The following is a 27,162-nucleotide window of genomic DNA, read 5'->3' as shown; positions in this document are numbered from 1 at the left end:
GGGGGAGACCAGGCTCCCAGCCATACCGAAGGCGTGTAAGAGCCAGCGTGGACCCACCAAAAACGCCAGGTCAGCCGGCGCCCTGACCTGGGACTGCCAGCCTCCACACTGTCAGGAGTGTTAGTAAGCGTCCACGGGACTTTGTAAGGCAGCCTGAGCCGACCGGCTCCCCACTCCCGCCCCCCCCCCCGAAACCTGCACCCCTGGGAGGGGGGGGCCCGGTCCACTTGCTCAGGCCTCAGCCTCGCTTTACTGAAGAACGCGTCTGAACAGCGAAGCTCGAGCCCCACGCCTCTTGGGGCTCCCGGGCCCCCGGGCCCCCACCCTCAGCCACACCAGGAAGGAAGGAGTCTCTGGGCTCTGCCTCCCCATGCCTGGCCAGTCGAAAAAGCACGGGGTCAAGGGCACTGGCCGCTGCCCAAGGCCTCTGATCTCCGAGGTGAAAGGCAGTCCTGGCATCAGGCGGAGCTAAAAATACACCAGCCTGCAGGACGCCTCCCGGGGGCGGGGCAGGAAGCGAAGCCCTGGGGACCGTGCGGCTGGCTGGACACGGGGCCTGGGCGGGCCACCACGAAGGGTCCGCTGCAACGCCTCCAATCCGAGGCTGGGCGAGGGGCTGCCAAGCCCACCCCAGCCCAGCCCCTGCCTTCCCCTGGGGACTGAGGGGCTCCAGCCTGGGGGTGTCCTCGGGTTCTGGGGGTGCTGCATAGGAACGAACAAGGTCCCCTGGCAGACAATGGCCACTCAGGCCAGGGAAGGGGCCCCGTGGGCCAGCAGAGCGGCCGTGCGCCCTGGTTTCCGCCTCCCCCTCGTGTCCCCCACCTTCATTCCTCATCTCAGCCTGGTGATGGCCAGGGCAGAGCCCAGCTCCCTTCCCCGCGGGAGGCCGTGGGTGCTGGGGGCCTGGGGGACAGGGTCCAGCAGGGGCTGCCTTTAGTCCCCGCTGCATACCACTGACCACTCCTGCTCAGCATTTTGGAGCGCGGAGATGCCCGCTGGACACACCCCAGGCCCGAGGCAAGAAGCGGGCAGCGGGGGAGCCCTGGGGCAGGGGAGGGTGAAGGGGGGAGTGTCGGGCAGAGCCTCCAGGGTGGCAGGAGGCCAGGAAGGCAGGGCCAGCATCTGCTAATGCCCAGGAGAGTCACGCAGGGAGACACACACAGCAGGCCCACGGGGGCGGGAGGCTGCAGGAGATTCTTATCTTCTCTGCTTTTCTTTATTTTACTAACTCTCTGCCACCAACAGAGGCTATTTTGTAATCAGAAGAAAAGCCTTGCAGAACAGGGAGAGCTCCTGGTGCGGCAGGGGGACCACACCACAGCAGAAGGGCCTTTAAGCCCGCCGACAGGGCTAGGGGACCCCTGGGATGCCCCAGCCCCTGCCGCCCCTGCAGCCCCAGCCGTGAGATGGGGCCACTCGTGGTGACTTGCAGGCCCACAGTGAGGGCTCTGCCCCTCACTCCCACCCAAGAGCAGCCTGGCAGGTGGCAGAAGGGGGCCCTGTGTGGTGTGCTTTATGGGCAGCGCAGGGGAGGGGGCACAGGGACTGAGGGGGCACAGACGTTGGTCATCCCAGGGGCCAAGAGCCCCATCCCATCACCCCAGATGCCTGGGCTGGCCCCCACCGGGAAGCCCAGGCCTCCTTAGGGTTCGGGCCTCTGTCCAGAATCACAACGCCCTGAATGGCCAGGTCACAGACCCCGAGGGGTTCCGAGGGCTGGAGAAGACGTCGGCCTCCCTGGCAGGCAGCGGGGCAAGGGGAGGCTGCTCCCCTAGAGGACCTTCAAGGACTTGAAGGCTCCCCAGGCGCCTTCAGCATCCCCCTGGCCTAGCAAAGCGGTCTCAGATCCCACCTGAAGGATGGGATAGCCGTGGTCCTCCCATTCCCAGGTTGCCATGGAAACAGGGAGAGTGGCACCATGACGGGAGGACCAGAGGGGATCTGCAGGGCTTCACGACCTCTGGCCAGCCTGAGCAGGGGCCCGTGGAGGCCTGCTCAGCAACTTCTCCATCCGAGGGCTCCTTTCTATCCCAGGGAAGCCCCCCAGCCCCCAGCCCCACCTCCACAGCCTCCACTACGTCCCCTCCTCCTAGGACACAGGGCATGCAGAACTAAGCTGTCAGCCCAAGGCGCTGGCGGCCAGGCCACCAAGGGCTGGGTCCTGCCTCTCTACTTTTCTTCTGCTTGAGGTGGGTCCAGCCCAGAAATGCCCACACTTCGGGAGACCCCAGAGACCAGGCCCAGGAGCCCCCGTGGGCCCTGCCCCTGGTGTTAGGGCCCCAGTGCAGGCTCCTCAGCTGCTCTAGCTTCGGAAGGCTGTGGGTTGGGAGCTGGGGACTCAGGCTGCTGTGACCGGGTGGGTAGGCGAGATGGGCTATCTGGCCAGAAGACCTCGAGTGGGCGGTGAGGAGGAGGCAGACGCCCGCACCCCGAGGCCAGCCTGGAGGGGGTGTGAGCCCCACCCTTTGGAGGAACGGGGCCGGGGGGGGGGGGCTGGGTGACAGAGCCGAGCTCGCCCCCTGCACACCTGTCACCTCCCCCCTCCCGTCCTCCCCGGCCACGGGCTCCACAGCAAGTGCTGACCTGCACCTTCCTCCCAGGGGAGCGGGGTGGCTGCGGCCGTGACCAGAGGGCGAGCTGGCTGCTGGGGGCCCGGAAGGACCGTGGAACCAGAGGCCGCAAGGGCCAGGGGGTGGCCGAGCCCCAGGAAGTTACACACGGGGCCTGACAGGCTCCTGGGGCCACACTCACCGCCCCCCAGTCCCCATGAAGGCCAGACGTCAGTGCCCCGTCCACAGGGGAGGCCCGGCCGGCTGGTCCTCTGAGCAGACCAGCTCCTGCGAGGGGTCTGTGAGAAGCTGGACCTGGAGCCAGAAGGGCCCCCGGGGGCTCCCTTGGGCCCTGCCCAGCCCTTCCTGCCCCAGGGAGCCTTCCTCACCCACTCCAGTGAGGGAGGCCCCCCGGGACGGCTCTCCCAGGGACCCACTCCCCTGGGAGGCCCACTCACTTCCTGCAGCCACTGTGCCCAGCCTTTCGGGGGTGTGGCAGGTGGGGGACGGAGCTTAGGCTCCGGCCTCACTGGGGGCACCCCAAATACTGTGGGAGGGGGCTCTTGGTGTGGGTCCCGACTCTCGGCTCCTGGAAGAATGACTGGCACACAGACAGGCGGGCATGGTGGGGAGCCATGAAATCAAACCCACGAGAAAACAGGATTAATTTGCTGCTTAAAGAAACAGTTGCAAAGGTTTAAAACAAAAAAACCAAGCTGCCTTCCCTTTGGATTAGAACTGCTGTTGGTCCCTGCGTGCCCAGGGACGGGGCACCCCAGCGGGGGTGGGGGACAGAGCTGTGGGCAGGAACAGTCAGGACCGGCTCCCCTTCAGCCCCGGGCCCAGCTGCCCTCCTGGGGCGTCAGTGCAGCAGCCCCACCCCGGGTGCCCTGGGCTTTGGGGCAGGGGTGGCGGGAGGGGGCCCTCGCGGCCACCGGAATGGAGAGGCCCCGGCCCAGGGCAGGTGAGGTCATCAGGAGCAGGATGGCCGACGGACCGGGGGCCCGCCAGCCTGAGGGTCATCTCAGGGCCGGGCTGCAGTCCGCCAGAGCCCAGCCGGACTCCAGAGGGCGCTGCCTGGGCCAGTCCAGGGACAAGTGCAGGACGGGGGGGCTGCCTGGGTCCTCTTCCCGACCGAGGGGCCCCGGACCCCTGGTGCTGGCGGCCATCCTGGCTCTTGACCTTGGGGGCTGGTCCCGCCGCTCTGGCCTGCAGGGACGTGCAGGGAGACCCAGCCCGGTGGTCAGGAGTGCACGTGCCCAGGACAGGCTGCACGCGGCTGTCCATCTCGGGGACCGGGGTCCCGGGCACTCTGTTTGAGACGTGTGTCTCTCCAAGGAGCCTGGCTTACAAAGAGCACCCGGGTTGTCTCTGCGTCAGTCAGCACTTTCTCCTCCAGTCCAGGTCTCTCACCCAAGGTGGGCACCCAAGGGGGCTCTCCAGGACCGAGGCCTCCGAGCTGGGCTTGAAGTGGGCGACTGCTCTGGGCAGCCCTGCCCCGAGTCACGGCCTGGGCTCCGCGGGACCCCAGGGCAGGGGCTGGAAGGAGGCTCCCCGGAGAGGGGGCGCAGGTGAGGAGTGCACCACCCCCCTTCCTCCAAAGCGGCCCCTCTGCCCCCCAGGGTCCATGCAAGGCTCCCTCCCACCATGGCTCCCAGGGGCAGGGTCTCGGGGTAGAAAGGCCTTGACCGGAACAGCTCCCCTGGGGGTTTGACCTGTAAGACTCTGAGAAGGGTCTGCTGCTCCGCACCCAAGGGTCAGGCGCAGAGCCCCAGGCCCCCAGGGAAGGGAGGCCCCCCAGCCCGGCCCAGAGTAGTCCTGCTATGAGGGGGCAGGGCTCAGACCACAAACGTGCTAGTAACACCAGGAGCAGACAGAGGCCCGCCATCCACTCCGGGATGCCACTCAGCTCAGCAGGCAAACCAGGAAACCAGGGGCCGAGCTTTCACAGGGAAAAACCAGAGCAAAGCTCTCTACCTCCTGAGTTGTCGCTTTCCCCCCAAAAACATCATGCGGCCAGAAAGCCTTGGGGAGGCCAGGAGAGGCTGGGCCCAGAGCCCCCCAAGAGGAGGGCAGCGCCCAGGGCAGGGGCCCGGCCCCCAGGGAAGAAGGGACGCGACCTCAGAGCCGCCAGCATCTGGGGGGTCAGTGCCCCGAGGGCCGCACACAGCTCGGGCCTGCCTGAGCCAGGGGACTTCCGCACGTGTCTCTTTATTCTCCTGCATTTAAACCAAGAGCAGAGCTGACTTTATCTTTCTTCTTTTTGGTCTTTAAAGCGACAAAAAGGGGTACGGAACGGACTCTTACAAATGACAGACGAGGTGTTTATTCTTTTCACGGTGCAGTCTGACTGCAGAGCGGCAGCCTGGGACGGGCGGGGCCTTCGTGCCCGGCGGGATGGGAGCCCGGGTCAGGGTTCTGGGAGGCGGGGGCGGCCTGGGCCGGCAGGGAGCTGCCGGCGGTCCTGCCCCCCAGGCGCTCTGCCCTCGGCAGCCGCCCTCCCTGCTGGGCTCCGGCCTTTGAGGAACCAGCGGAGCTCACGTCTGTGTGGTGGGAATAAATACATTTGGCCGAGTGGAGCCGCTGCGCGGGGCGGGGTCAGTCCTCTGGGCAGACGAGGAACCTGGCGGGCCCCGAGGGCGGGGTCTCCGCATTCGGCCAACCAGAAGGCTCGCGGCGTCCTCGGGTGGGGCGGGGGCGCGAAGGACGCCCGCGAGTCGGGAGCTGCGAGAGGACAGCCCTTCTTCCCTCAGCGTCGGTGACCTGGGGGGAAGCGGAGAGGGACAGAGTGACTCCTGTCAGCATCCAGGGCAAGGGAGAGGCCAGCACCAGGCCAGAGTGCCCTCCCCGACCGCTTCCGGGCCTGCCCCTCAGCCTCCGCGGCGCGCAGGGACCCCCACCCCCAGCTCCCACCAGTCCAGGGGTCCTGCCTCCCATGGTGCCCCGACCCCTCTCCTGGGGCAGGACCCCCGACCCCTGCACCCTGGGGCCCACCCTGCCTGCCCAGGGAGGGCCTGGGATCCTCCGTGGCTCAGGGACCCAGACCACAGGCTGGTCTGGCAGCCCCAGCCTTGGGCCAGGCCCAGGGAGGCTGAAGTGAGGCCAGCCACTCTGGAACCTTCCAGCCACTCAGGGCTGGAGCTCTCGGGGAGCTGATGGCTCAGAAGCCCCAGTGTGGGTGTGACTGGCACCCCTGGAGACACACGCCCCTCGCCGGGAGCCCCAGCCACCAGAGGCAAGCCCTCTTGGCTCAGGAGACCCCCAGGGGCCGGGGGGAACAGACCCTGGGCAGGGAAATCCTTTCTCAAGCGGGTGGGGAGCCCAGGCTTCCACCCTGCCTCCTGATGTGCCCCCGCCTCCCATCTGAGGACCAGGCGGTTGTCGAGCAGGTGAACCTGGCCACAGGGACAGTGGACACCTCGGGCCAGCGTCTCAGGGTCAAACCCCCCACCAAGGAAAGCAGGGGGCTTGCAGGGAGGGGGCCTCCCCGAGTGCAGCAGACCGGGGAGAGTGTCCACCAGCGCCCCCGCCCTCCAGCCCGCCAGCCCTCCGGGGAGGCTCCGGGATGGGGCGCAGCCTGGGAGGAGGGGGAGGGCGAGGCCAGGTACCCAGCAGCCCGGCGTCCTGTAGGAACAGGAGGGCCACGCACCCTGCGGCTCCCCGCCCACGTCTCGCTCCTGCACGGGGACAAGAGGCAGGCTGGGCCGGGGCTGCCCCGAGGGCCCTGAGACTGCCACACTGCAGGAAAGCCCAGCCTGCCCCGGGGAGGGGCCCCAGGGTGTGTGTGTGGGGCGTGGGGGGCCAGCCACCCCAGCCCAGGCCTCGGGCGAGGAGCCCCTCGGACACGCCCGTGCAGCTGACACGCCGGTCCTGGGGCTCGCAGAATCACGAGACCAAGCGGTGGGGTCTGACGCCACCACGTTTTGGAGAGGTTTGTTCACAGGGCGGTCATAAAGGGTAACAAACGCTCGGCGACTCCGGGGCGCTGAGGTCTCCACTTCTCGGAGTGCTGGGGCCCAGTGATGGCACACGAACCACCCACAGTGAGGGAAACGCAAGTCTGCAGAGAACCGAGCTGAAGAGAAACTAAATGTGCCAAAATCACCTGTGTGGATAAGCTGCAATTTTTAATATCGGCACCGAATCTTGATTTAACCAGAAACTATGCTTGTGTGTATGTGTGGCAGGGGCACGGGGGATTGTAAGGTTGCAAAATCTTCATTTTCCACAGGAAATCTGTCCATAAAGAAGGTTTAAGTTGGGAAATCATCAAACGAGAAGTAGGATAAGTGTAGAAATGTGGAGAGAAACCCTTTCATTATACACTTGGTGTCACTAGTGGGCTTTCAAACCGGGAGTGTGTGTAACATTGGTGGTGGTTTAGTCGCTCAGTCGTGTCCGACTCTCACGACCCCACGGCCTGCAGCCTGCCAGGCTCCTCTGTCCATGGGATTTTCCAGGCAAGAATACTGGAGCGGGTTTGCTGTTCCCTTCTCCAGTGGACCTTCCCGATCCAGGGATCGAACCTGGGTCTCCTGCACTGCAGGCAGATTCTTTCCCAACTGAGCTACCAGGGAAGCCTACGTAACACTGCTACAGATGAAAATTCAGTGAGGCTTCGCCGGTGGCTCGGGGGTGCAGAATCTGCCCACCAGTGCAGGAGACACGAGTTCAGGCCCGAGCCCAGGAAGGTCCCAGGCGCCTAGAGGAGCCAAGCCTGCGCCCCACACCTCCTGAGCCTGTGCTCTGGAGCCGGGGGGCTGCAACCACTGAGCCCGCGGGCCCGAGAGCCCGTGCTCCACAAGAGAAGCCCCGGCAACGAGAGGCCCGCCCAGCACACCCGGAGAAAAGCCTGGGCAGCAACAGAGACCCAGCATGGCCAACACTAAATACATGGTAAAAAAAAATTCAGCAACAAGAGATGTGCGCAGGAACATATCACCCTACTGTGGACGGGGAACCGAAGCCCTCCTCCATTCCTGTCTAAAACGTAAAACCCCGGGGATGGACCTGCACAGAGAAATGCACGTGATCCCGCGGTGGCCCGCGTCCCCGAGGGGCGGGGCGACTCGGGAGAGCGCCTCCTGCCGCCGTCGCTGCTCTCAGCTCAGGTCTGTGAGCAGTGACCCCACTGCCCGCGTTGCAGCAAAATGCACGGACGCCTGCCCGACCGCGGCTGCTCATCCGGCTGTCTTCTCTCCTCCCCCCAAGGCTCCAGGGCAGCCCCACTCGGATGCGGAGGCCCCGGGGGGTCGGGTCCTGCCTCCCTGTCTGACCCTCCCTGCCTGAGGCGGCCAGCCGGCGGCTCTCGGAAGGCCTCAGGTCGCTTCTCTCACCCCTGACCCCTGCCGGCTGACACCATCCCTCTTCAATAATGGGGTGTTCCCTCTGGGCGGGGTGGTCCCTGTCCCTTCACCATGAGAGCCTGGGCAGCCCCCAGCCCCTCCCGCACCCCACTCAGACACTGCAGGAGGGGCTCACGGTCGCGGCAGGCATCCAGGGAAAAGCTCACCTTCCTGGTTCCCCAGGAGGAAGCCCCCAGGGGGGTGACTGTGGCCTGACTCACGCATGACACCTAGGAGCATGGCCCAGGGCAGCTCGGCGGGCGCACGGCCTTCCACGTCCACGCACAGGGCGTCTGCCGCAGCTCCGCCCGCCCACGCGGCTCAGCAGACTCTAAGGCACGGCCACGGCCCCGACCCTGCGGAGACCAGCTAGGCCTCGGCCAGGCCCCTGAGCACCTGCCTGGCCAGACCCCGGCTTGGTCCCGTGGTCCCTTCAGCCACACGCAGGCTGCACCAGGTCCCGTGAGACGCCGGCCAGGTAACTGGGGAAGGGGCGGTTCCCAGGGCGCCGGCTCCCCGGGGGGCAGCCTGGAAGGCTGTGTTTGTTTCCCTGTGGAGACACGCGGAGGGTTGACAAGTCGTGGCCCACTTCCCCATCCAGAGACCCAGGCAGCCCCTTCCTCCAGCCAGTGCCTCCCTGCCTGTCCAGATCTGTCATGGGGACGAGGTGTGGAGGCCTCCAGCTCAAGGTTCTCAACCCTAAAACACAGCGGGCCGAAGTCAACCAGCCCAGAGCCTGTCTCCAGGCCCCGCCCTCCCCACGGGAAGCACCCCGTCGCCCCGGGTGCCCAGCGGGCGGACACACCTCCCGAAGGCTGGGGCTGCCTGCTGCACACGGAAGTGCCTCCGTGGGGCCCGGTCTCCCCGCCTGCAGGACAGGGTGCCGCAACCCAGCGTGCAGAGCGCCGTGAACCCAGCACCGGGTGGGCAGGGGCGGGCCGCGCAGAGCACCCAGGCCTCCGTGGGCAGCCCTGCATTGCCGGGCAGCGTGTGGGTCTGAGTGTGTAGGAGCTGATTTCCTCTAAGGGGCGACCCCGACAGGACTGCAAAGAACAGGACTGGGTGTGAAGAAGCCGTGACACACGAGGATGCCGGCACGGGGAACCCCGAGGTCTGGGGCCCGTCGGGCCGTGCCTGGGGCGCTCAGGATTCCTTCCTCGACGAGGCCGTGGCAGCCAGCGGGCACAGCTGCCTTACCCCTTGGAGCCAAGAGCCAGCGGGCGGTGCCTCTGTGTGTCTGCTTCTGTCATCAGCACAGAAGGACAAGCAAGCACAGCGGAAGGCAGCCTGCAGGACGGGGTTGGCCCAGAGGAGCCCAGGTGACGCTCAGACTGAGCGGGGACCCTCCGAAACGTGCACCAAATTACAGACACCGACCAGAACGTGCAGAATCTCCAGAGGTGGAAAGAAAGATGGAATCAGTGACCCTAACGCTGTCTGAGGTCATGACAACCCCAGAGGAGGCCCTGTCCCCATGACTTGGAAACAGGACTCTGACGTGTCCCCTGAAGGGCAGACCCCGGGACAAAAGGCCTGAGGCTCCCCCAGATTGCCACGGCCGAGCTGGTGGCCTCCCTGTCCCCAGTGTTTCCATGTATGATGCAGTCTGCACATTAACACTAGACAAGCGTCAACTTCTACATGTAAAATGAATGTGCTCATGTCACTAAGAACCAAGGATTCCAGCACCAGAGGGCAGAGATACAGATACAGTGGTAAACAAGTAAAAAAAAATCTGAAGAAGAGTCAGTGTGAAGTCATTTCTTTTCTCCTGAAAGAAAGTAGCTCCAGGTCCGTGAGCTGCAAAGGGAGATTAACGACCTGGGAACAACATGACCCACGACCAGCATCCCTCACCCAGGCAGGATGGGTGGACTCTATGCCTCAGAGAGGACCCAGGGCCCCTTGGGACATGGGGGACCCCAGGCCTAGGCCAGAAACGCCACGGAGACGGAATCCCGTGTCCTGGCAGAGAGCCAGGCTGGTGGCCAGGGACGGCTGTGCTTTTCAGGTGGACTCGGGCTGAGCAGCCCACAGCCAGCGATGCATCAAGGGTCATCAGCCTGGATGAAAGCGGTCAGCCCTGTTTACCACGGACGCCAGATCAGCCAGAAGGCCTGGGCCCTCATCTGAATACCGTGTCTGCAGGTGACCACTGGCGCTGCTTATGGCTAGGGGGCAGATCGGGCCAGTAGACAGAAGGGCCTCCCGGCAGGCAGAGACCCCACCACGCGCGAAGGGCCCCACTTGGGTCCCGGGCACAGTGGTGCAGAGCTCAGGGCTGGCGTCAGCCCTGCCCGTGTGCCCAGGGACCTCGGACCCTGGGGGAACAGGGACAGGCACTTGGAGCTGTCCGTGGGGACCCTGGCCAGCTGAGGCTAAGGCGCCCACAGGAGGGGCGCTGTTGTCCCTGAAGGCACAGGCCCAGGGGGGGCCACGGCCCAGAGGCCCTCCCGCGGCCAGCAGGGACCCCGGGACCCCAGAGGAGCGTCTGCACTCCCGGGCCTGTGTTCTGTGCTGCCCGGCGCCCACCTGGGGAGGCCGTGAGGAGGGGCAGGGCCCAGGCCTCGAATCACAGGCCCGAGTTTCCTCTGGAACAAAATAATTACCACCTTCGCAGACAACCTGAGCTCGCTGAAAGCCAGGCGGAAGTCAGCTGAGAAGCGGAGGCACGTTTTTATTCAGAGTTGGGAGACAGCAACGCCTCTTCGGGAGTTGGTGATGGACAGGGAGGCCTGGCGTGCTGCAGTCCAGGGAGTTGCACAGAGCTGGACACGACTGAGCGACTGGCCTGAACTGCAAGCCTGCCTGGGACGCCAGGCCCGCGGATACAGCTCTGGAAGGGAGAAGCCCAGGAGGAAGTCGGAGCCTGGGGACAGGATCTGGCCGCCTCCGCCTGCGTGACCTGGCACGTGTCACGGCTCCGGCGGGGCGAGGTGGGGTGGCCGCCAGGAGCCAGGCTGCAGGGTTTCCGGGCTGGCTTCCTGGCCGCTGTCTTCCGTTCCCAGGAGAGTCACCTCAAGAGGCTGAAAGTGCTGCGGGGGCCCCAGCAGTGTGCGTAGCCTCCCTGCGCGGCAGGTAGCCGTCCTCACCCCGGACCCCCAGCCCAGCCGGACAGGGACGCAAGCTGCGCCCGCACCCACAGGGGCTGCTGAGTGGACAGAGGACGTGGTGGGCGACAGGGCGCCCCCTTGGAGCTGTGGGAAAGGCATGGCGGGGCTGACGAGAGGAGGGCTCTGAGCACGGATGAGGCTGGAAGGCGCCTCCCGGGGCCTCGTGGGGAGAGGCAAACACGGCCTCCCTGACGGCGAGGCTGCCGGTGCGGCCATGGGCCCGGGGCACCCGAGCCCCCAGCAGCTGGGGGAGGCTGGAAGACCCTCCCCGGAGCCCCGGGGAGACAACCTGGGTCTCGTGCTTGGTCTCTAGAGGTTCCTGCGTTTCCCGCTAGCCTGAGACAGGTCGTCTGGGACAGGGGCCTCGGGAAGCCACAGGGTGCTCTCCTCTCAGTAAGCCAGGAGCCGCCCAGGGAGGCACCGCTGCGAGACGCTGAAAGCTCCGGCCTGCGGGAAGCAGCCGCTCGGGCCTGCCCAGCTCACGGGGAGCCTGTGAATTTCCCTCTGGGCTGAGAGGGAGGCACATGGCTCCGTGGGCCCACGCTGGTGGTCTCTCCCTGCCCTCGGGGACAGGCCCAGCTCTCTCCTGCCTCCGATGCTCATCTTCACCTGTGAGCTCCCTGTTCTAATCCCGGCTGCACGTCACCTCCTCCAGGAAGCCTTCCCAGTGCCCCGGTCCCAATCAGCTTCCTCACCAGACACTCCGGGGGAGGCCCTTGGCCCCTTTCAGCACATTCCTGTGTGTGATCACACGTGAATCTGGGGACGTGAGTCACAGCCCTCCCCCCGCAGAGCATCTGGTCCTGGGTGGGTCAGTGGGTGTGCGGGTGGGGAGGGAAGCGGTGACCACGGGGTCTGCAGGGAAGAGGCCAGGGGCTCACGCCATGCCTGTCAGGTGGGGGGCCTGCCCTGCCCTCGGGGCACCCCCGTCAGTCACACTTGCGGGGCTCTCGCCCCTGACCAGTGGGCACTAGGAGCTGCCCGGCCCATCCGGTCAGGAGCACAGCCCTGCCCCATGCGGGGGACGCGGAGGAGCCCGAGTACAGAGCCAGACAGCTGCTGTGCACAGGTCCGCTCACCCATCTCCACCTGGGGACACGCGCTGCTGCCACCCTGAGACAGTCAGGAAGCTGGGGCTCAGACGGGGTGGGGTGGGGCCAGGGGCTGCGTACGCTCCTGCTGGGTGCCCATTCCCCACTGTGGCACGCGGGGCTGGGGGCAGGACCTGCCGGCCTCCCTAGTGCCCTGGCTGCCGGCCCCAGACCAGCTGGGCAGCTCTCAGGATGCTCACGTGGGCGGGGCCTCCAGCAGCCCTGCGAGGGGGCAGGGTGTCTAGGGGTCGAGGTCTGGGCACGTGTCCCCCGCTCTGCGGGGCTCCCCTGAGTCCAAACCCCACGTCCCAGGACAGCCTCCATCAGCCCCCAGGGACCGCAGGGCCCTGGGCCGGGCTGAGGAGCAGCATGGGGCCACAGGACTGCCTTTACCAGCAGGCCCCCCCGGCCGAGCTCCCAGCCCCGGGCCCGCCCCCCAGCACCCTGCTCCTGGACACCCCGGCCCTGCCCTCAGCACTGCCGCAGGGCACCCCACCCGCATCTCACACAGGTTCTTCGGGGACCCCCTGGGCCTGCGCCAGCGCCCTCAGCTCACCCGGGAAGCCCACCTTCCCGAGCGAAGGCGGCTCCCTGTTTCCCCTTCAGAGAGCAGGCCAGACAGGCTGCCCTCCTGACACTTGAAAGCAAATGTGCCCACCGGAAGACCACCGACCCCACCCGAGGCGCGAGACCCCGGCTGGTTGACGCCAGCAGACCAACCACCTGGCTGGCACAAACCTCCGTGCAGTCTTTAATCCTCAAGAAACAAAACCCAAAAGCCCATCAAGCAAAACCACTTTGCTTTGGCGCCGAAAGGATTCAGCAACCCCCCCACCAAGCTTCCAGAGCCCCAGAACCCAGGCCCCCGCAGCAGGCAAACCTGTCTGGTGAGATTCCTCCTCTGCCTCCAGATAAACAGAGCAAGCCATGAACCTACGGGGCTGCCTTCTCTCTCACAGGGTGTGTGGGTGAGCCGCCCACCGCCCCAGGCCAGCGGGGCGCGGCCACAACAGAGAGATGCCGGGGAGATGGGAGACAGGGCATCTGGGCCTTCTCGGGGCCCCTCCCCACGGGGTGCCCTGACTGGAGACCCTCACTGGCTTGACGCCCCTGGGGTGGTGCCATGCCCACACCCCACACTGAGGCCAGAACCCATGGGGGACGTTCCGGGTTCATGGGAGGAGTCTGTGCCTGGAGTCCTGGGAGTACTCAGGAGCACAAGGAACGGGGGAGGGGGACCACAGCCCAGACGCGCCCCTCGTCCCTGCTTCTTCAGTCCTGGGACCCCGCAGCAGCCGGCCCAGCAGGGAGGCAGCACCAGCATTCCACAAACCCCTCCCGGGCCACCGGCTGCCCAGCCCCGAAGGCTGGCCTTGCCCAGGAAGTCAGCATAGACAGGTGGATGAGCAGGAGAGCCATGCCGGACGAGGTCACCCGAAGGTCCGGAGACGAGGGCAGAGGCCCTCGATGGACAGACGATGGACAGACCCCAACTGCGTCAGGGGCACCGGCCCGAGGCCCTGGGACCAGAAAGGGGCCACGGGCTGCCCCCCACTGGGGACCCCGACATGCCCACTGTGGTCCACCCAGGTGGCCTGGAGCCTCGGGCAGCCACACCTGCCTGGAGCCAGCAGAGGAAGGGGCCGGCCCTCGGACAGGCTGGCCAGGGCCAGGGCTGGGCAGCATCAGACGCTGGCAGACCTCCCTGTGTCTCAGGCCCCAGGGGTGCTCACAGCACGTGGCTCCGCCCCTCACTGTTTCCCGACAGCCCACGAGGGGACCAGACAGGCCGCACAGTGGCCCACCCCACCTGGTGACACGCAGCTGCACCCGTGGGGACACCCCGGCCCCACAGAGGCTCCAGGTGGGGCCACGGCCGGGGGTCCCACAGAGTCCTCCCGGGGGTGGAGACAGAGGCCATGGCACTGGCTGGGTCAGATCCCAGACACCCTCCAGGAGCCTGGGGCCACAAGTCCCAGGCACCACACACCGGCTGATGAAGGGGAGCCCCCCTGGCACCAGGAGAGGGCCGCTGGGCCACAGGCACCGCCTCTGGGGGAAGGCAGCTGAGCAACCTTCCTCCTTCCTGCGAAGTCGGACCCTTGGATGCACCTGCAGCGGGGGAAGGGCAGGAGGGAGACCACCCCGGCCGTCTGGGAAGGAATGAGAGACACAGCAAGCCCCTCCTGCGCCCACCCCAGCCACCCGTCAGCCACAGCTGCGGCCCCGGACCACTCCCCTTTCTCCAAAAGGCAAATGGAAGAGCAAGCAGATCTTTCATGGCCTTTGAAAAATGGCCACAAAACATAAACTAGGTCTGCTCTCTGCCCAGGTGGCTGACGACTCGCCTGCTCTTAAAGCACCTCTTCTGTGACCCAAGACGTTGGGGGGACATTGCTAGCAAGCAGGACGATCTTAAGACCACCCGTTTCAGAGCGGCAAGCCAGCCTGGCCAGCGGCATCCCTCACCCCGGCTCACTGAGGCCCAGCCCCGGACGCAAGCTCAGGCCAGCAGGAGAGAGGCAGCCCTCCACGCGCACACTCACCTGGCTGGGAACACGGGTTACGTTTCGAACTGGGTTAAGAGCTCCCTTATTTCTGGGGCCACGTGCTGGGCGGCATTGGCAGCCTCTGTGATAGCTTTCCGATACATCCCCTTCTTCTTACGGTTAAATCTCAGTTTGAAAAATTCAGAGAAAGGGGACAGTTTTGAGATAGACAAAAATGACGTAGTTGGAGAACCAAACCACGAGACTTTCGCTTCTTGCCAGGAGGGCTCCCCATCCTCCTTCTGGCTAAGACTAATGTCCAGGACACGTGCTGGCCACCAAGGGAAGCCGTGAACCTTACCCCACACGATGTCCCCTACGGCCACGGTCCTCCCGTCCTCGGTAACGCACTTGGAGACGCTCTGCGTGTGCAGCCTGACCGTCAGGGGCGGGACCGTGGGCCTCGCACCCTTGGAGGAAGAGGGCACAGACACGCCATCGCCGGGGGAGAAGTCGCAGGCGTCCAGCGACGTCACGTCCGAGCCGGACGACTTGGACTCATCCAGGCTGTCACTGCTCCACGCCAGCTCACCGGCACAGCCGCTTCTACCGGGGCAGGTGGCGAGGAAAGCCAGCCCGGCGTCATCGTCGGGCCCGTGGGCCCCTCGGGGACACCCCTTGCAGTCATCGTCTTCGCCAGAGCTGGCGGAGGACGAGTCCGCCAGCCCGCCGCGGTGGGCGGCACCTTCGGCCGGGGGCCCTCGGCCCTTGAGTTCCTGCACCAGCTCGGCCCTGTAGATGGGCTCCTGCTCGCCGGCCCCCAGCCGGCGCGGCTTCAGGCGGATCTTGGGGGGCGGCGGGGCGGCCCCAGGGGGCAGGGGCCGGGTCAGCTTCAGCTTGGGGATGGAGGCGGGGGCGCCCGCGGCCGGCCGGTCCCTGGGAGGCTCGGGGTCCGGGCCTCCGGGTGAGGCCGGGGGCGGACAGAAGGGCTCCAGGGAGCCGTGCACGCGCGGGGGGATCTCCACCACCTCACCGGTGCCCTGGGGCGTGCTGTAGGAGATCTTGATGGCCGGGCTCCGTGGCACGCCGGCCCGCGCCTCCTCCCGCCGCTCGCGCCGGCTCCGCTTGGCGGCGGAGGCCGCGTCGCCTCCTCCGTCGGGGTCCTCGGGCTTGCGGGGCTCCCTGCGCGGCCGCGGCGTGGCGGGCGGCCCGGGGCTGGCCTCCGGGGGGCTCTGGGTGTTCTTGCACTTCTCACAGAGCACTCGTCGCGGCCGCAGGCGGATGGGGCTCAGGGCCAGGCGGCCAGGGTCGCGGTTGCGGGACAGGCGTCGGCGGGTCCTCTTGAGGCCCCGGGGGGGCGGCTGCGGCACCCACTGTCGATACGTGTTCCTCAGCCAGAGCGGGGGCGGGAAGGGGGCGCCTTCGAAGTAGGGCGGGAACGGGGGCAGGCTTCCGGCCGGCAGCGGCGGCACCAGGGGCGGGGGCGGATCGGGGCTGGTGGTCTCGGGGGGCCGGTCCCCATGGGCAGGCGCCAGCGGGCCCGTCCCCAGTGGCATGGCCTCCGCGTCTCCCTCCGCGGGGGCTGGGCCGTGGCAGCCGTTGACAGGGGCGTCCTGGGCCTGGGTCAGCGGAGCCAACGGGGGCAGTCCGAAGAGGCCGGACCTGGTTGTGGGGAGACAGAAAGGGGCGGTCAGCACAGGGAGGACCCCGCCGCGCCCAGCCCCCACACGGGGGTCGGGTGCAGCAGGATCTCCCGGCTTTAACAGAGGCACGCCCCCCAGCACCCGGGGCAGCCCAGGCACAGGCCGCCTGCTCTGAAATCAGGCGATCGGTATCAAGCCCACGGCCCACGGGCACTGAGCGTCCACGCCTCGGTTCCTGGAACGAGGGGAACTCACAGCTGCAGACCTGGAGGCCTGGGAAGCCGGCGAATGGAGCCTCCGTTCCTGGACAGGCTTGGCCCAGCCTTCCGGGAACCGGCCATCATGTGGTCAGCGGCCCCTGCCCACAGCCCTTATCTGCTCACCCCCCCTTCCCTGAGGGCAACACTCCCAGAAGGAAGACCCCGACTGCGCCCTCAGGGGGACCTTCAGCTCCAGGACAGCCCACAGGACCGGGGTCCCTGGTGCAGAGTCTGGGGGTGGGGGCCACTCACGGCCAGGCCCAGCAAGCCCCGGGCCTGAGAGTCAGCCCGCTCCCCCCTGAATGCTGCTTGCAGGTGAGGGTACCCTCCCAAGGCCGCCCGTGCCCACCATGACCTGGAAGGACCACCCCTCCGTCCTGCAGGTCCAGAGAAGGCAGGAGGCCCCCCTCCCACAGGGACCCACAGCTGAGGCCAAGCACGTGGCCAGCACCCCAGGGCTCCCCAGAACGGCCCGCACTTGCTTCGAATGGCTTCAGGGCATCACCCTTCCAGAGTGCTGGCCAGCCGGCCTGCATGCTGGGGACGTCTGAAGTCACATCTCATGAGTGAGCCGCTCCTGAAGCAGCAGGAAAACACTGCTCCAAACAACGAGAGCCAAGCCCAAACAGGCTACACCTCCCCCAGCAGTGACACACAACTTCCAAACACATGCAATTCAGTTTGTAACACTGCTTAAGCTAAAAGCTGTTAGTTTTCATTTTCCAGCACAGAACAGACTTTTAGACAAGAGTTTAGAATACTGCACCTCCATCTCTCCCTCCCTTGTGTAATTCAATCGCAGCAGAAAAGATATGTGAGCTTTGCTGCTTCACTGTTTCCAAGTGACTTCTGCTTCTACTGTTCCCCAGAAGAACCAAGGCTGCTAAGATCGACCGACTGGCCATGGCAGCTGTCTGCAACCAGGTGGCCCCAGGCACCTGTGGCCGGAAGGCTCCTCCCTGCCATCCATGGGGTGGGTGCCCAGGGACACAGGGAGGCTGGGAGCCGGGTGCAGGCTACTCGACAAGCGTGGGCCACAGAGGCGGGCAAGAGGGCTGCATGCAACAGGACTGAGCGCAGTGGCCAAGGGCCCACGGCCACCCTGACAGTCCGACACGGGAGGGCACGTCTGACATGAACGCCGTCCAAGTTCTGTTGAATCCAAGGTCACCAGTAAATGCCCAGTGCTGTGCACTGCGCTAAGCTGCTTCCGTCATGTTCAACTCTTTGCAACCCTGTGGACCGTAACCCAGCAGGCTCCTCTGTCCATGGGAGTCTCCAGGCTAGACTACCGGAGAGGGTTGCCATTCCTGATGCCAGGGGATCTTCCCCACTCAGGGATTGAACCTGAGTCTCTTACGTCTCCTGCATTGGCAGGTGGGTTCTTTACTGCTAGCGCCACCCAGGAATCACATCAAACTTTATCAAGTCTAAAAGTGAAGTCGCTCAGGCATGTCTCTTTGTGACCCTAAGGGCAGTAGCCTGCCAGGCTTTTCTGTCCATGGGATTCTCCAGGCAAGAACACTGGAGTGGGTTGCCATTTCTTTCTCCAGGGGATCTTCTCAACCTGGGGATTGAATTCAGGTCTCCTGCAGTATGGACAAACTCTTTACTATCTGAGCCACCACGGAGTCCCAGTTCAAAGCCATTAAGGGAACCCTATGTAAGGACATCTCTCCTGAATCTAGTCTTCATGGGTGGAGCTGCTGAAGGGGGTGGAAGGCTCACACTTCAATGCCCAGAGGGTCCAGCGAACCAGGGCCATGGCCTCCTGTCCTCTGCTTGGCCGTAAGGATGCAGTTCATTCAGCCGGCTCACGAGTGGCCTGTGAGCTGCAAGTGTGACTGAGGCAGGAGGGGGTGAGGGGTGCAGAGAGAGAAACGTGGGGAGACGGGGGCAGCAGGGCCAGCCTGGGGCCAGCAGTGGGGACCTGGCCCCTCTGAGGTGGATTCTGCTCAGGGTGGTGGGCAGCCGTGGTGATCTGGCAGTCAACCCCGTCCCCCCTTCCCCCCAGCCCCAGCAGATCAAACCAGGAGGCCGTGGAGGCCGTGAGCCCTGCCCTGGGGTGCAGGTCCCCCTGAGCACGGGGCTGCGGCCCAAAGGGGGTGCCTCCCTCCAGACGGCAGGCGGCCTGGGACTGCGCCGTGGCCGGCACGGCAGGCCCCGTGACTGGGGCACTTCCTTCCCGGAGCAGCTGCCCGGCCCCGGCCACACCCACGCCTGCCGGTGGGTAAACAGGGCCAGCGGGACCCTGGCTGTCCAGCCATGGGCCGCGGGCAGGGTCCCGTCTACAGCCCCATGAGGCGCCCTGGTCACCATCCCAGCTCTCGGCTGGGACAGGGAGGCTGGGACAGGCCGGGGGGTGGGCAGGGTCTGTGCTTGCCCCCCAGCTCGGCTGCCCCGGGGCACAGAGACGGCTCCAGCCCAGGCCGCTCTCTCAGGGAAGGACCTCAGCAGCCTTCCCCCACGGGGCGCCTCTTGGACCCCCGGGCACAAGCTGTGGCGCCACTGAGGTTTGAGCATGACGGTGGGGCTGGGTCCCCAGCAAGGCCGGGCTCCACCCACATGGGCCTGTGCTCAGGGACGGAGGTGCAGCTGGCCTGGCAGAGCCCCGCGGCGACACTGCAGGGCCTGGTGGCAGAAGGTGGGGGTCCCTGGGGCCAGAGACACGGTCTGCCAGGCCCCACTGTCCGCCCTCTGCTGTGCTGAGGTCTGAGCCCACTGGGACTTCCAGGTGCTGCCCCCGAGGTGGAGAGGAGGAGCCGGGAGCAGGGCCTGGGGGCTGGGGAGACGCGCGGGTGGAGCCCCGCTTTGACCAGGAAGCCCAAGGGGGCCTGGAGCAAACCGCAGCCCCGTGTCCTCAGGGAGCTGTGGGAGGGACAGAAGACTGCGAGGAGGGGCAGGGGACAGAGCCAGGGTGAGAAAGGGGGAAGTTTGCACAGGCGGCTTCGGCCGTGAGGCTTATCGGGGTCAGACCCCAAAGCAGAATAGCACTGCTCCCGAGGGGATAGGAGACAGAGCGCCCAGGGTCTCCCACTGCTCTGTCCAGGTGAGGGCGTGGCCGCCCGCAGGGACACAGGGGCCTGGCCTGCCATCCTCGGTGCCACAGCAGGGGCCAGGCCTGCGCTCACCCTCATCCTGGGGTCTGTGTGGGGCACCCCCAGAGCTGCCCTGGTGGGCCCACGGCCAGGAGGAGCCGGCCAGGCAGCCTGCTGGAGTGCGAGAGCCCCCAAACGCCCACCGCGACCTCCCTGCCACAGGCCTGGGGCCCGGCAGCAGCCTCTGAGCCCAGCCGGGTTCCCTGGACCTTCCTGCCTCGTCCTCCCCCGGGGAGAGACCACCCTGGTGCCCTGCGAAGGAGACCAGGCTCCTGGAACAGAGCGTCCCCGGGGACCACCCCGGGCCAGGCGTCCAGGGAAGCCTCCTGCAGTGGACGCCCGTGCGGGCAGAGCCCACAGGCCCGTGCCTCCAGGCGGGGCCCACCCTGAGGCCGGCTGAGTGCCCCAGCACTGGTTCAGAAAACACACGGCAGCTTCTCTCTCCCACAGCCCTGCCAGACAGACGGCCGGCCTCAAGGCCGGAGCCCGGGGCAGGGGAGGGGCGGGCACTGTGGAAGAGGCGGGCAGACAGGCGCCAGGCTGCCCTGAGGGCCACCTCTGCTCAGGGAGCGGGGAGACAGGAAGTGCAGCCTGGACTCCAGAGGGGCCCTCCCCAGGGCCACACAGGGGGCCCTGACCCCCCAGAGTCACACAGGGGACCCTGCCCCCCCAGAGTCACACAGGGGGCCCTGCCCCCTCCCCCAGGGCCACACAGGGGACCCTGCCTCCTCCCCAGGGCCACACAGGGGGCCCTGACCCCCCAGAGTCACACAGGGGGCCCTGTCCCCTCCCCCAGGACCACACAGGGGACCCTGACCCCCCCAGAGTCACACAGGGGACCCTGCCCCTCCCCAGGGCCACACAGGGGGCCCTGACCCCCCAGAGTCACACAGGGGACCCTGCCCCCCCAGAGTCACACAGGGGACCCTGCCCCCTCCCCCAGGGCCACACAGGGGGCCCTGCCCCTCTCCCCCAGGGCCACACAGGGGGCCCTGCCCCCCCAGAGTCACACAGGGGGCCCTGCCCCCTCCCCAGGGCCACACAGGGGGCCCTGACCCCCCCAGAGTCACACAGGGGACCCTGCCTCCTCCCCAGGGCCACACAGGGGGCCCTGACCCCCCAGAGTCACACAGGGGGCCCTGACCCCCCAGAGTCACACAGGGGGCCCTGCCCCTCTCCCCCAGGGCCACACAGGGGGCCCTGCCCCTCTCCCCCAGGGCCACACAGGGGACCCTGACCCCTCCCCAGGGCCACACAGGGGACCCTGACCCCTCCCCAGGGCCACACAGGGGACCCTGACCCCTCCCCAGGGCCACACAGGGGACCCTGCCCCCCCCCAGGGCCACACAGGGGGCCCTGACCCCCCAGAGTCACACAGGGGGCCCTGACCCCCCAGAGTCACACAGGGGACCCTGCCCCCTCCCCCAGGGCCACACAGGGGGCCCTGCCTCCTCCCCCAGAGCCACACAGGGGACCCTGCCCCCTCCCCCAGGGCCACACAGGGGGCCCTGCCCCCACCCCCACGGCCCCACAGGGGGCCCAGCCCCCACCCCCTAGGGCCACACAGGGGACCCTGCCCCCTCCCCCAGGGCCACACAGGGGACCCTGCCCCCCCCCCAGGGCCACACAGGGGACCCTGCCCCCTCCCCCAGGGCCACACAGGGGGCCCTGCCCCCTCCCCAGGGCCACACAGGGGACCCTGACCCCTCCAGAGCCACACAGGGGACCCTGCCCCCTCCCCCAGGGACACACAGGGGACCCTGCCCCCTCCCCCAGGGCCACACAGGGGGCCCTGCCCCCTCCCCAGGGCCACACAGGGGACCCTGACCCCTCCAGAGCCACACAGGGGACCCTGCCCCCTCCCCCAGGGACACACAGGGGACCCTGCCCCCTCCCCAGGGCCACACAGGGGACCCTGCCCCTCCCTGAGGACAGCAACATAGGATATCTGCCCCAGCTGCTCCCAGGGTCTTGCATCCAGGGTTTCAGAACATTCAGCATCATCCCAGTGCAACTCAGCTGTGTCCCACTCACCTCTCCGAGGCCCCCAGAAGCCTGAGGCCAGGCCCACCCAGCCCCCCTCCCGCCTTGGAGCAGCTCCAGAGATCAGCCATGCCAGCCTGGTCCCCTGGTGAGGCTTCTGCCCGCTGGCTGCAGGTCATGCCACCCTCTGATGCACTGGGCTCCCCCACCCTCCAGCTCCCCGAGGGTGGGGGAAGAGCCGGTGGGGCCTGGGCGGGTGGGCCCAGGATGGAGCAGGGGCGCTCCCATGCCCAGGGACCAGCCGGGCGGGGATTCTTGGCTGGTCTCCAGAGGCTGTCTCCAGAAGCCTCGGATGCCACCCCCGTGAGTGACTGAGTGAGTGACAGTCGCTCAGTTGTGTCCAGCTCTTTGCGACCCCGTGGACTGGAGCCCACCAGGCTCCTCTGTCCATGAAATTCTCCAGGCAGGAGTACTGGAGTGGGCTGCCATTTCCTTCTCCACCCCACCCCTCTGGGAGGGTCACAAAGGCCTGCAACCAACCTTTCCAGCAGAGGGGCCCAGGAGTCTGCGTGGTGATGGCCGGGGGATTCACACTGGGAAGTTTAAGAAACCCCAGCTCAGAGGTCGAGGCCAGGCCTGACAGGCAGCTAGCCCTCACGCCTCGTCTGGGGACCCCCTCTCTTCACCACTCAGAGCCTTCACTGTCTTTGGCCACCCCACCTGAGGTCCCTGAGCAGAGGCACACCCCCAAGTCGCCTACGAAACAGTGCCCACATCCGCCTGGACCCTGGCCTGGAGACAGGAGCCACGGCGGCGTGGCAGGCTGGGCCGTCTGCATCCCAAGTGTCAGGACAGCCTCTGCCCAGCGGAGACGCGGGGGAGTGAGGCTGAGACTCAGGCTGTCTCCTCGCGCACACTGACTGGGTGTGGACACAAGAGTCCCCGACGACCTGGCTTCAGCCCACACGGCAGCCGGGCAGCAGGTTCCAGGCTGGATGAAGGGGGCATTGGGCACCGAGCGCCTCCCACCCGCCGGGACCTCGGCCTGGCCTCCGAGGACACACGCATGTTCAGCTCAGGGCCCGCAGCGAGGGGCACCGTCTCCCGAGTGCCATCAGATTAATACTGGTAGCTGGGCCCCCTGTGAGAACTGCCCGTCCCAGAGGACGCCCCCAGCTCTGCCCCGCGTGCTCCAGCAAGGCTAACGCATGGCGGTGACTGGCCCGTGCCCCACAGGGGCACTGCGGGCGCAGTGGCCTGCTGACCTGGCCCAACCCCGCACCAGCCCGCTGCTTGGGGACCCGCAGGCCCGGGAGGGGGGCGGTGCCTGCAATATGAGCCCCCAGCTGCTCTCTCTGCCCGTCAGTGCCCACGCCCGCCCGGGAAGAGGCCCGACCGGCTGGCCCTGCCCCCGTAGTGTGGGGGGGAGGGGGAGGGCTCCAGGGAAGGCAGGTGGGTGCTGGGGACTCTGAGGCCTGAGGCCAGGCCCCCTCTGCCAGGGACACCCAGCCCAGGTCTCTGGACCCTGCCTGACAAGCTGGCTGTAAACTCGAGTACTGCAACTCATAATATCACGGGAGAAAACCAGGGTCAGGATGAAACTGAAGGTGACCGCAGAGGAGAGGCGGGGTCGGCAGGCGCAGGGACGGCTTTGGGGCCAGGCTTCAGACAACCGGGGGGCTGGGAGAGGCCAGGCTAAGCCTCAGACTCTCTGCAGGGACTGGGGGGCCTACTCAAGCCAGAAAGGGGCGCTGCCCAGCTGAGCTGTGCCCACCGAGGCCCAGCCCCTGGCTCCGTGGGTGGCTCCGGTTACAGCCTCACGTGGCCGTGGTAGGGCGGACGCCCACACGCCCTACAGCTGCCAGTCCCCATGCTGGGATCCCAGCAGAGCCTGCTTCCTCCACGAGGGGGTGGGGAGCGGGTGGGGGGCAGTGCAGATCTCCAAAGCAGGGCATCCACAGGCCGCAGGGCCCGGAGCCCTGGCTGGAGGCAGAGAGCAAGGGCAGCGAGCCTGCAGCCTCCACAGACACCCCTAGCCACGAGTCTACCCTGCAGCCTCCTTTGTCCTGAGTCGGGGAGCCCAGAAAATGGGGTTGGGGGGGCTGTTCCTGCAAGTGCCCGCTGCCGAGAGGAAGGGCCAGGCAGGGCTGTGCAGGAAGGCTGGAGTGCGGCCCTGCTTGACGGGGAAGTGCCGGCCACAGGCAGCAGGGGACCTCAGCCACCCCAGGGCGCAGGGCTGCGCCCTCCCGAGGGGCTTTGCCTGCAGCCTGCGGGGTCACCGGGTCCCACCAAGCCCTCTCTGCAGTAGCTGGCTCCCAGCAGGGCGGCAAGGCACCTGGGAAGCCATATGTTAAATCACATGACTTGTGCGTAAATGGCTCTGGCACATCTAATGAGGAGATAATGCCAGCGGGGTGACTGTTGAAAGGTGACAGTCCTCCCACCACATCCACGCCGCGGGCACAAACCCGGCCTGCACCGAGGGGCGAAGGCGGGCCTCTGCAGAGGGGAGGTGGTTTAGGCTAAGGCCCAGCCAGAACCTCGAGACATTAGTGCCTGATTAATGCCTAATCATTTATCTGCGCGACAGCTCGCTGCCATGTGACACTGTATCCAGGAGACTCTTTCCCGCAGCAGAGCTCCCTGCCGCCGGCGCACAGGTGCCTCTCAGCATGGACTTGCCCCAGGCCTGCCCGGGGACCCCTCCACCAGGGACGCCCGGCTCCTTCGGGGCGCCCCCTCGCAGTCCTGCAACTCGTCTCTTTGCATCCCTGCCCCGCCTGGGGGCTCCTAACCCCAAACAGTGTTCTCACATCCCGCTGCCGGCCACAACTGCTCGCCCTCTGTCCTCACCTCAGCCCCGACTGCGCCCGGGAGCCGGAAGAGGGCATTTCAGGGCCCGCGGAGCCCCCTCTTGTGAGTAGCCCCCAGGCAACTGCGGCAGCACACGGGAGCCCCCCCGGCCCCCCCGCAACGGATGACAATTCTGAACAGAGCCGAATTCAACAGTGCGTCTGAACAAAGAAAAGTGCGTTAATTATGGCAGACGTGCGGAGTTACGAGCCGGCATCGCGGCGGCGGGTGCGGGGCCTCGGGATCCACGCGCCGCGCCCGGGCTCCAGCCCGCCGCCGCCGCCGTCCCCCGCCCGGCCGCGCGATCCCCCGCCCGAAAAGTCGCGACGACTTTGAGAACCACTTTTGCCCCCCGAGCGGCGGCCGCGCTCGCGCACCCCGAAACTGGGACTGGGGAAACCGAAAGCGGGCGCGGGCGCCACGCCGCCCCGCCCCGGAGCGGGTCCCCGCCTTGGGCCAGCGCGGGGGGGAGGGGGGAAGTGTCCCGAGGGGAATCCGGGGGCGTCCCGGGCTCGCGCCCCCGCCCCCGCTCACTTTTTTGTGCAGTCCAGCAAGATCCCGGCGAAGCTGCGCTCGCCGCAGCTCGCGGTGACCAGCAGCGCGCCGTTGACGACCTGCTCCACCCGCACGGGCAGCCGGCAGCCGGCCCGCGGCTCCATGCTCCGCGTCCCGGCCCGGCCCCCGCCCCGCGCCGGGTCAGCCCCGCGCGTGACGCCGCCCGCCGGCCGCCTGACGTCACAAAGCTCCGCTCGGGGCGGCCTCCGCGAGCGGGCCGGGGGCGCAGGGAGGGGCGCGCGGGGTACCGGCGCCCTCAGACGCGCGCCGGGCCGTGCGGCCTCCACACCCGGCGCGGAGACGCACTGCGGAGCCCCACCGAGGGGGCAGGATGGGCCGGGATGGGGCAGGGCCGCGCTCCACCCCCGGCGACGCCGGCCGCGAGCGCCCGCCGGGAGGATCTGAGAGCCGGCGCCGGGAAAACGCCCGGGCCCCGGCCCCGGGGACCCCTCCCCGCCGGCCGGGATCGACCAGGGGCGCCTGCCCCTCTCTGCCCCACGGTGTCTCCCCACTCTCCTCTCCCCGGCCCTCGCTTCTCGAGTCCCCGGGTTCCCCGCCTTCGGGTCTGGCGCTGGGGTAGCCACCCGGGCGCTGCGGGGAGGAAGTCCCGGCGGCGCGAGCAGGAAGCCCGGTGGGCCGGCGCGAGGAGGCGCGGGGCACCGAGGGGACACGGCGGCCGCCGCAGCCGCCAGGGGAGCACTTGACGCCCCGTGTGCTCGGCGCCTCTCCGGGTGACGGGAGAGCGCGCGCTCGGCCCCGGGTTGCCTGCCGCGGGCTGAGGGAGAGTGATTTGCCCTCAAGTCTAAGTCGCATGGCGGCGGGGAGCGGGTTCGGTGCGACCCCCGGTGCGGCCAGGGCGCCACGCGGCCTGGTCACAATGGGAAGGACAGCCTTCCCGAGCGAGAGCGGGGCTCGCTGGCACGCCAGCCCGGCCGCGGGGAGGGGGAGGAGCGGAGCGGACGCGGGACCCCAACCGGCGAGCCTTCAGCCTGGCGCCGGTTCTTGACTTTGCCGAGCACTTGAGCGCCCCGCACGCGGCTCGGGCCCCTGGGCCGCCCCCGGGACCCGGTCTGTTGCAGTGACCTTGCCCCTAGCGCGGCCCGGCCTGGTCCCCTAAGCCGGGATCGCGGCGCTCGACTGGACACCCGAGACGGGCTGGCGGCCGGTTGTCCTGACGACCCGGACGCCGCCTCTGGCCGGCCCCGCCCCTCCGAGGCGGCCAAGGCCCGCCAGGCTCGGACCTGCGCCTGGGCCGCCACCCCTGGCGCCGCCGCGGACAGTGGGGCCGCCGCGGCGCCGCTCGGCTTCGCCCCCGGGCTGCCTCGCTGCGCGGGGGAGCCTGCTGGGAGGAGTTCGACCTCGCAGCGCCAGACCGCCCTGCGTTGTACGGGCTGGGGATTGAGACCTGGGAGCTAGAATCCGGCCCCAAGCACCCTCGGGGAGGTCTGAGGCTTGGGTTCCCGGAGATGCCCGCCTGCCGCTTCCTCGCCCAGGAGGCCTCGGGCAGTGCTACCGGTTGCCCCCTCTGCAGGTCGGTTGCCCCCTTCTCGTGACTGCTCTCCACACCCCCGGCTTCTGGAGCCTGCTCTCTCCAGAGCTGGGAATGGCTGCTTTGGAGCAGAAAGGCCAGGCAACAGGGACCCCTGCTGGCCCTGGGAAGGGGGCCCGACCAGAGGCTGCCCGCCGGCTCAGCACTGGCGCCAGAGTGCTGGAGACGCCTTCTGGGCGTTGCCCTTCCCGGGCACCAGGAATGGGGCAGCGCGGGTGTGAGTCAGCTCCGAGCTGGCGGGGGCACCCCCGATGGGAGCGTGCCAGGGTGTGCATGGAGGAGTGTGTGCAGACGGTGGTGTCCAGAGATAGAGCCGCCAGCAGGCCTCCCCCTGATGCAGAAGGGGCCCCAGAGTCTTTTGCAGGGCTACAGCGCTGGGTGTGGGGGTGCACGGAGGGGGGGGAACCTCTGAAAGGGGCCTGGGGTTGGGGCGAGGAAGGGGGCTTCTGGGGTAACTCCTAGGTGTCAGCAGAAGCAGCCACTTGGGGTGGAGAGGCAGGTACACCCGAGGATGAGCTGGGCTTTGGGGGCAGCGATGGGGCAGTGGTGTGTGTTGGGGGCAGGGGGCCCCGGCGGGGGGGGAGCCCAAGGACCACGCCCGAGCTCCCAGTTTCGAGGGGGCAGTGTCGCGGAG

General features: G+C 67.6%; 1 protein-coding gene across 4 annotated transcripts; it reads right to left on the bottom strand.

Annotated features, from left to right (window-relative positions):
- Window positions 1-4,852: 4,852 nt before the first annotated feature.
- PWWP2B (PWWP domain containing 2B) lies at window positions 4,853-25,188 on the bottom strand. 4 transcript variants are annotated; one of them, XM_070470496.1, is made up of 3 exons: window positions 24,959-25,188; window positions 14,645-16,249; window positions 4,853-5,312 (listed from the first exon to the last, which is right to left on the bottom strand). In XM_070470496.1, the coding sequence occupies exons 1-2, from the start codon at window positions 25,081-25,083 to the stop codon at window positions 14,662-14,664; spliced, it is 1,713 nt and encodes a 570-aa protein (XP_070326597.1). In that variant the 5' UTR covers window positions 25,084-25,188; the 3' UTR covers window positions 4,853-5,312; window positions 14,645-14,661. The 4 variants fall into 4 exon arrangements, with proteins under 4 accessions (XP_070326597.1, XP_070326600.1, XP_070326598.1 ...); XM_070470499.1 differs by having other exon boundaries at window positions 14,949-16,249; XM_070470497.1 differs by lacking the exon at window positions 4,853-5,312 and adding an exon at window positions 10,552-14,210.
- Window positions 25,189-27,162: the final 1,974 nt, after the last annotated feature.

The sequence above is a fragment of the Odocoileus virginianus genome, chromosome 7 (assembly GCF_023699985.2).
Source record: "Odocoileus virginianus isolate 20LAN1187 ecotype Illinois chromosome 7, Ovbor_1.2, whole genome shotgun sequence".
In the NCBI taxonomy this organism is placed as follows: Eukaryota; Metazoa; Chordata; class Mammalia; order Artiodactyla; family Cervidae; genus Odocoileus; species Odocoileus virginianus.
This window is presented reverse-complemented; position numbering and strand designations above follow the sequence as displayed.

Bases quoted from the DNA above. Each gene is read 5' to 3' on its own strand.
- PWWP2B (XM_070470496.1), bottom strand. From the start codon at position 25,083: ATGGAGCCGCGGGCCGGCTGCCGGCTGCCCGTGCGGGTGGAGCAGGTC. The intron at 16,250-24,958 runs GTGAGCGGGGGC...CCCCACAACCAG, and splicing joins TTGCTGGACTGCACAAAAAA to GTCCGGCCTCTTCGGACTGC.